A 9,073-nucleotide genomic window follows, 5' to 3' on the forward strand; every position below is an offset into this window, starting at 1 on the left:
CCCCTTTTGCTGGACACCCTGGGGTACACAGGACACTATCATTAGTGAAACACACTTTTTATTGGCCGAAGATGAAAGGGTATGTAGAAGATTATGTTCTCAAGTGTCAAATTTGTCAGGCAAATAAAGCTGAACGCTTTAGACAGGCTGGGTTGTTGCATCCTTTGCAAATCCCAGGTAATAAATGGGAAAGTATTTCCATGGATTTTATTACCGGATTGCCAAGAATACATCAAGACCATGATTCTATTTGGGTTGTGGTAGATCGCTTGACAAAAATGGCTAGATTTTTACCGACCCGGAAGACTATTACAGCTACGCAATTAGCTCGACAGTTTATCGAGCAATTGTTTAGACTGTACGGGTTTCCGCAGGACATAGTCAGTGATAGGGACTCTAAGTTTACGAGTGATTTTTGGAAACTTGTTTTTGAGAAGTTGGAAACAACTTTGAATTTGAGTTCCTCAGATCATCCTCAATCTGATGGCCAGACTAAAAGAGTGAATCAGATTTTGGAGGATATGCTTCGAGCATATGTATCCAAAAGACAGAGTTCATGGGAGGATTATCTTCCTATGTTAGAATTTGCATATAACAGTACTAAGCATACGAGTACAGGGTTTAGTCCTTTCATGCTTATGTATGGTTTTCAACCAAGATTACCTGTTACAGTAGGATTCTCAGGACTTCAGCATGATGCAGCACGTAATTTTTTGCAAGATATGCAAGAAATGTTACAAGTTGCGAAGGAATCTATTAGAAGTGCTCAAGACCGAGACAGGTTTTATTCTAATAGACATCGTTCACCTAGAGAGTTCTCTGAAGGAACGATGGTGTATTTGCGAGTTCCGAAAGATTTCGAGACTTTACGGACAGGTAGTCTCCGAAATTATTCCCTAGATACTGTGGATCATTTCGTATTACACGACGGATTGGTTCGGTTGCATATGAATTGGATTTGCCTTCTCATGTGAAAGTTCATCCTGTATTTCATGTCCTTAGACTTAAGGAAGTACTGGGTGGAGCAGATCAGTTAGTTACTCCTCAAGAAATCATAGATGTCCAAGACATGACATTTGTTCCGGACGAACCTGAAAAGATTCTTGGATTTCGTGAACGAAGATTGCGTAATACGCTTATCACGAAATACAAAATCAAGTGGAAGGATCGTGTTGAGGAGGACGCTACATGGGAGACATTGACTACTCTTCACAGAGATTACCCTGGCTTTTTAGTGAGCTCTTAGAGGAAGGGGAGTATGTCATGTGCACAGTGTGTATCTACCGTGTGCAGGCACATCCCCACGGAAAGGTCTTAAGTAGACTCACATGAAATGCATTGTGAATCCTCCAGTGATCTGGTAGCTTCAAGCGATAGGCCACCTCACCAATCTTTTCCAATACCTGAAAAGGTCCATAATAGCGCATGCTCAACTTAGGGAATAAGCGCTCTTTACCCTTCATCTTCTTGAGCCTAGCTTTTTCAAATCGCAAAAGAACCCAATCACCCAATGCAAACTCTAATGCACGTCTGTGACGGTCTGTTGCTTTCTTTTGCTTTTGCTGAGTTTTCTGGAGTGCCAACTTAACTCTCTGATAAGCTTCATCCATATTTTCCACATACTGATCAGCCTCAAAGATCTTATCCTTTGTGTGCAAAATGGGTGGTACCTTCTTCCCTCCTTCCGCAGTCTCAAAAGGTGCCTTGCCCGTCGAGGTATGGACAGTGTTGTTATAAGCAAATTCCACCAAAGGAAGATACTTTTCCCATTGTTGCTTGTGCTCTGACACATAACACTTAAGAAGATATAACACTGTAGAATTAGCCTCTTTCGATTGACCATCTGTTTGTGGATGAAATGAAGATGAAAACTTGAGAGTTGTACCCATGTTGTCAAACAACCCTCTCCAGAATAAACTCGTCATCCGTTGATTTACGGTCACTAATGATAGACGAAGGCAAGCCATGATATCTGAAGATGTTCGCCATGAACAACTTCACCATATGATCAACTTTGATCGTCTTACGCACGGGAATGAAATGAGTCTGCTTACTGAATCTGCATATGATAGTCCAAATACCATCGTTCCCCGTTTGTGTTCGTGGAAGATCAAATATAAAATCCATGGCAATGCTCTCCCATGGTCTATTTGGGATAGGTAAAGGCTGAAGTAACCCTGGTGTCTTTTGACGGTCAAACGTCACCTTCTGACATACGATGCATTGCCTAACAAAGGCATCAACATCTCTTCTCAAGGTTGGCCAATAAAAGAAAGTCTCAACTGCTTTTACTGTGGCGTCAATACCTCTATGACACCTGCATACGGTGGAGCATGACTTTCAATCATAACCTTGAGTCGCAATTGCCTGGTAACACACAATCTACCATGCATCAACAAAAACCCATCTCTGAGAGTATAATGATCATGCCGCTGACCCTCAGACATCTGATCATAGAGCCTTCCAAAATCCTCATCATGGGCATACTGCTCTTTCATTTCATCAAGCTCATGATGATAAGCAAGTGAAACTGCTGAGACCTGTGGCTTGCGTGACAAAGCATCTGCCACAACATTCTTTTTGCCTTCCACATGCACAATCTGGAAGTGGAACATAGACAAAAAGTTAGCCCATCGCATATGCTTCTCAGAAAGCTTAGTTTGCGTAAGGAAATAACGCAAGGTCTGATGATTTGTCTGCACGGTGAAATCAGCCCCAAGCAAATAGTGTTTCCATGTAGAAAGAGCATGAATTACAGCCAACATCTCTTTCTCATAAACCTGTAAATGCTTCTCGGCATTCTGCAATATTCGACTCTCATAGGCTATCACATGTCCTTCTTGCATGAGAACTGTCCCAATGCTGTTTCCACATGCATCACACTGGACAACAAAAGCCTTTCGGAGATCCGGTAATACCAATATTGGATCCAAAGTAAGCTTTTCTTTAAGCTTTTTAAAAGTTGTAATTTCTTGATCAGCCCATCTAAACGGAGTTGCCTTCTTTGTTAAGGCATGAAGAGGCGAAGCAATTTAAGCAAAATACCGTATGTACCGCTTGTAATAGGAACACAATCCCAAAAAGCTGCGTACATCATGCACGGTCCTCAAATCTGGCCAATTAAGAATTGCTTCCACCTTCGATGGATCCATACGGACTCCATGCTTAGACACAATATCTCCCAAGAAGTGTATCTGTTGCAAGAAGGACTCACTCTTCTTGCCATTAATGACCAGCCTATGCTTCCGGAGTTTGTCAAACACAATGGCCAAATGCCTTCTATGCTCCTCCTCAGTGTGTGAATGCACAATCATATCATCAAAGAATGTGCCCACAAACGCTCTCTGAGGCCGGAAAATCCTGTCCATCAGTCTGTTAAATGTGGCAGGTGCATTTGTCAAACCAAAGGGCATAACCAAGAACTCATATAACCCAAAAGTGATTCGAAATGCTGTCTTATGCACATCCTCGGGTCTAATATGTATCTGATGATACCCGCTTTTCAAGTCAATCCGACTAAAGACTGTGGAGCCCTGTAAGCGGTCCAAAATGTCACCGATCCTCGGAATGGGGAATCAATTCTTGATGGTATTCTTGTTCAGCACCCTGTAATCAATACACATGCGCCAAGAACCATCTTTCTTTTGCACTAAGAGTAGAGGTGAGCAAAAGGGTGATGAGCTAGGCTGTATCAACCCTTTATTCAACAGCTCCTGTACTTGACTCATAATTTCTTCTTGTTGGGCTGCACAAACACGGTACGGCGGTCTATTTGGTGGAGTACTACCCGGGATTAGATCAATTGCATGATCTTCTGGCCTTTCCGGAGGAAGTTCCCCTGGCAATGACTCGGAAAAACAATCTTGGAACTCACATAAGAAATCAGTCCTGTCCTTATCTAACATAGGCAAATTAGATTTAGACTCATCATCTTGTGCATCCTTTACATAAATCAAGTACGTGGAAAGATGCTTTTTCATTACTGATGAAATTGTCGAAGCTGATACAATAGGAAAAGATTCCTCTTTAAGCTTTACATCCAAAACATGTTCTTTTCCTCTATGAGTCAAAGTAATTTTTCTATTGTATGTATCCACCACCGCATGCACTCTGTGGCACCATGGCATACCCAACAAAACATCACATCCATCAAGTGGCATGATGAAAAACTCTTCGCTGTCCACATAACCGTGCAAATGAAGACTGAGCTTCCCAATAATAGGAGTGACGGGTTCTGCATACCCCAGACAAGCCAAGTTAGCCTCATACAAAGGCCCCATCTCCTTTGCACGGATCCCCAATCGGCCAGCCAAATCTGGTGAAATAAAGTTGGCTCTAGCACCTGTGTCAAAGAAGATCAAGGCATTTTGATCTCTCACTTTGCCCCATGCCCTGCACAACTCAGTTTCTTCACCACCTGGCTGTTCCCCAACAAGATCGGGAACTAACCCTGTAGAAGGTTTTGGTTTCTTTGACTTGGGCTCTCCTTTGGTGTCAGAGTCCTTTTGGGACTTACGCTTGGGACAATTAAAAGACATATGTCCCTGCTCTGTACAGTAAAAACATTTTCGAGCATCCATCAAACCTGTCTCTCCTCAGGAGTTCTCTTGGGCATTGGTAACTTCTTATACCGCTTCTCTGTGGACCCTTTTGCATCACGTGAAGCATGCCCTGACTTTTCAGATTTCTTGCTTGAGCTTTTACTGCCTTTAAATCCAGATAAGACTCCAGTGAGTAATGCATTTGCTATCATAGCATTCTCTATCATCTGTGACATATTTGTTACTCGAGTCTTTATGCAATAGTCGCGTACTTCCTTGGGCAGCCCACAACAATACTTCTCCACCTGCGCAGACAAAGGCACTGCACGATAGGAAGTAACTGGGAGTAAAGCTTCCCAAAACTTCTTATTATAATCCTCCAGATTTTCACACTTTGATGCATCCAACTTGTGCCATGCTGTCATTACATCCACCTCAAAAGTAGATGTGAGCCATACGGAAGAGAACACCTGCTTAAACTGTACCCAAGTAGATGGTGCTATGCTCTGTAAAAGAAGAGTGGACCACCACTGCAATGCATTGCCTTTGAGAAAAGTCGTGGCTTTTCTCATCTTAGAGGACTCCGTGTAATTACCACCAGAAAAAGTAGCATCAAACTGCTGTAAAAAGGTAAGTGCCTTTAGCTTATCTTTGGCCCCACTGAATGTGTCAAATTTCACAGCAGCTCCCCCTTCCTTATAATCCTTTGCCTTACCCATAGGCGTTAGATTATCGTAAGGAAGTGGCTTCACAAGATTGCCACCCCCAGCATTCATGCCCATCATAGGATCAACATTACCGATTCCCACACCTGGCATGCCATACATTTGAGCCATGTTTCCAAACATACCATTATGCATACCGGGCTGCATGTCCCCATACATATTTCCTTGCATTCCAGGTTGCATGCCCCCAAACATGTTTCCTTGCATTCCGGACTGTATACCACCATACATATTCCCTTGCATACCAGGTTGAAAACTAGCTCCAAAATTCCCTGGAATACCCATGCCTCCCTGAGGATAACCCCCAGTCATGGATTGGAACACAGAGCCACCACCAAAATAACCTGGATGCATAGACTGCTGTGGAATAGATGGCTGTCCGAAAAAGGAACTCTGTGAGTTGGCACCAAAAGTATGTTGCATGTTCGGAAACTGTCCAAAAGATGGATCTTGTGGGAAGGCACCACTATTGCCCTGAGGTAGGTTCTTAGAACGCACTTTCTTCTTCTTTTCAGGCTCAAAACGGGATCTCATAAATTCAACAAACTTCTCACTTTGTGTGAGCTGCATAAACACATCCATTACACCTGCCAAACGATTTTTAAACTGAGCATCATCTTCCTCTTTACTAGGCATATCTTCTAGCTGTGTTACATCCTCATATTGTGCATCATCTGCAGCCTGTTCTCCTGCAAGAATATCCTCAGATTCATTTCTCTCAAGAGAGGTCTCTTGCTCTTCCTCTTCATCATAAAAATATTCGTCTTCTGTGTCAGACATGTTGCTGAATTTTTCAGCAATGACTTTCCTCGAGTCAACCACGAGCTCACCCCCTTAAGAAAGTTGATGATGGGTCCTGGCAACGGAACCTTGAAACCGGCCTTTGGTAGAAACCAAAGTGCGGTAGACTAGCAGTCACCCTTCCAATTGTAGTGCAATAAATAACAAAATTAACTGGAGCTAGAATGCCCCAAAACTGAAATGAAATCGACACCTGTTGGTCCCAAAGCTTGGCGCCCCTTTCGGTATTTCTTTATTCAAATTCAATGAAATGTATAACTAAGTACAACAAAGCCAATCCAGGAGAGTAAACCTGCATGTCCAATCTGGCAGCCCTCAAGACCTCTTAGCACAGAGGATTCACACACAGATCTGTGTCCCACAAAAGCAACACATTGTGCTTCCCTCTAATCAACCAAGACAATTCAGCAGGGCAGCCTTGAGCACACATCTGGCATATTCCATGAACATGGTTTCACAACTCAGCGTCCAATCTGTGTTTCCACCCTTTAAACTGCCATACCCCTCCTCTCACAAGGGGCCAGATGAAACAACTCTGCAGCAGACACAAGGCCAGTGGAAAGAAAGAAAGATTGACAAGTTCAGAGCTTACCAATTTCAATGCGTGGTTCTGCACCAGAGAGACTGACCGTACCAGTTTGTACTTGCAACATGCTGTCTGTACTTTTCTCTCTGCAGCCACCTGAGTGATGCACCCACTATACTTTGATAAAGCACCACCTGCAGCTGAAGATGCACCACCTGCAATCTGTTCAGGACTGAACAGTACGGAAGCCGCCTGTACCTGTCTGTATAGGTTTGTAGTACCCGGCTGTACCAGTCCGTACAGGACTGTACTTGCAGTCGCCTGGACCTGTAGCCACCTGAACCAGTCGATGCACAGCAGTCTGTACCTACTGTCGTACAGCAACCGCCGCCAGCAATAGCTGTACGGAACTGCAGTCACCTGCTCTGTCCGTACTGTACTGTCTGTACTGTTTCCGCCACCTTAGGTCACCACATGGTATTGGATTACTGCAGAGACAGTATGGCTTGGACATGTTGTCCAAGTATATGGTATGACAGGCTGGAAGTCTATCTCAGTGCCATTGGATCAGAATGGCAAGTTGAGTGTAGATTCAGGAGAGATTTTGGAGGATCCTACTATGTATAGGTGTAGTAGGAAGCTTGATCTACATGACGATCACCAGGCCAGATTTGAGCTATGCTGTTGGGTTGGTGAGTCGGTTTATGCAGGTTCCTCGGAAGCCGCATCTGGATGCATTGAGACGATACTGAGGTATGTGAGGTCTACTTTGCATTGTGGACTATTTTATGAAAGTACTTTGTCATCTGCATAAAAAAGGCTAGAGAGCACTGTTTATGCTATTTTAGGGCTACCCCTAAAAAGAATCAACATAATCAGCCAATTCATCCATGTAGAGTCCAAAGAGTGTAGGGAAACTTGGACGGATCGGTTGTTTTCTTTATTTTTGTCAATCTTGAAGCCACAAAAGCCGGACTGGATTCTCACAACTGTCTGTAATCTGTGTTGCAGGCCAGAAAACTCACAGCAAAACTTGAGCTATACAGAAAGTTTACAAACACGTTGGCTGTGACTGTGGTCATGTCAATTGCCTGGATCGGTTATGAGGTAATCTAGCTTAACTGGCATTTATGGAAAAACACCTTAAGAATGGTGATTTGTTATTCTATCAAAATAGAGATTGCGGCTCCTACGGAACAGGAAAGCATATGTAATACCAGCTTTGGTATGCAAATTGGCGCTTCCATTTTGAGTGTAAGGTGGAAGACAATACCAATGCTTAGGTTTTGAGTGTGACAATAGCAATGCCTAGGTTTTGATTGCGAGTGCTACTTATCTATATGAAGTTCCTTGGCAAGGATAGGTGCATGTGCTATGTTTAGTGCCATGGATGTGCATTACTTTACTTCTGATTGGTGGCATTTTTTCCTGGGATTTTGCAGCTGTTTTTCAAGGCAACGGACCCCCTCAGTGAGCGATGGCAAAATGAATGGATCATTTCGGCCTTTTGGAATGCAATTAGCTTCATTCTTTTGTGTGTGATATGCATGTTGTGGGCTCCATCTAGAAACGCTACACGGTGAGCTTGTGAAAGGTAGCATGTTAAAGAAGTTGATTTTTTAAGGCTGTGGAAAGGTGCAATAAGAGTGCCTGCCAACTTAGGTTATTTATCTTTTCTGGCAGCTATGCCTACTCGGAAGAAGGGCTGGATGATTTTGACCTGGATGAGTCCATAGCCTTGACAAGTGTGGGGCCAAATCCACCCACAGCTGCAGAAGAGGACAGGGAAAAGAGGGTTGTACGTACTGATGTGTTCCGCATGGAGGAAAATAGTACAGAAGAGAAGATAGAATGATGTGCCCATCAGGAGATGGTTTGGTCGGTAGATCTTTTACAAGCAATTACTAAATGGGGTCCTGAAGGAATGTCATCACTATCATGCTGCTACAAAATTTTAGAGTCTACACATGTCAAAGTAAAGCAAGCTTGTACTCGTGTCAAGCATACCAATCTTATAAATAAGCCTCTGGCAAGATTTTGCTGGATCTTGGTGGTTACACTGTAATTTCTTTCTTTTAAAAGGATAAGATAAGAAGCCCTAACAGAGTAACCATGGTTGGTTGTTGCAGCATGTTGCTTACGCATGCTTTTACTGTGGTTCATCCTGTGCGCCCATGGAGAGAAGAGTTTTTGTGTGACATGATCTTACCCCTATCTTGGAGGTGGGACAGAGCGCTCCATGAAATCAAAGATGATACAAGTGAGTATTGTGGTTGGAAATGCGTGTGAGGCTTGGGCTTCTCCCATGACAGAGAGAGAGAGAGAGAGGTTTATGAACGTCTTGGGGATGATACAATATGCTAGTACTGTGATTTAATGCAGAGTCCCCTATAACACCTAAGCAAAAGAAGTATGAAATGAAAGATAGGACTGAACTATCAAAGTGTGCCTAGAAGACACTAGAGGACTACGAAGGCACG

The 9,073-nt window shown here is 43.3% G+C and overlaps 1 protein-coding gene across 2 annotated transcripts in view; it reads left to right on the forward strand.

Moving 5' to 3' along the window:
• LOC147635273 (uncharacterized) overlaps positions 1-8,873 on the forward strand; it is a 48,889-nt gene extending 40,016 nt beyond the window's left edge. Inside the window, exons 3-5 of one of the 2 annotated variants that reach the window (XM_086802506.1) lie at positions 7,605-7,700; positions 8,036-8,172; positions 8,277-8,873. In XM_086802506.1, coding sequence (XP_086658632.1) covers positions 7,605-7,700; positions 8,036-8,172; positions 8,277-8,448 — 405 coding nt within the window. In that variant the 3' untranslated portion in view covers positions 8,449-8,873. Of the gene's footprint in view, positions 1-7,604; positions 7,701-8,035; positions 8,188-8,276 lie in introns of both variants that reach the window. The other variant, XM_086802507.1, reaches the window with a different exon arrangement.
• The last annotated feature ends 200 nt before the right edge of the window (positions 8,874-9,073 follow it).

Source organism: Cibotium barometz, chromosome 9 (assembly GCF_041138505.1).
Source record: "Cibotium barometz isolate CiBa-2024 chromosome 9, ASM4113850v1, whole genome shotgun sequence".
In the NCBI taxonomy this organism is placed as follows: Eukaryota; Viridiplantae; Streptophyta; class Polypodiopsida; order Cyatheales; family Cibotiaceae; genus Cibotium; species Cibotium barometz.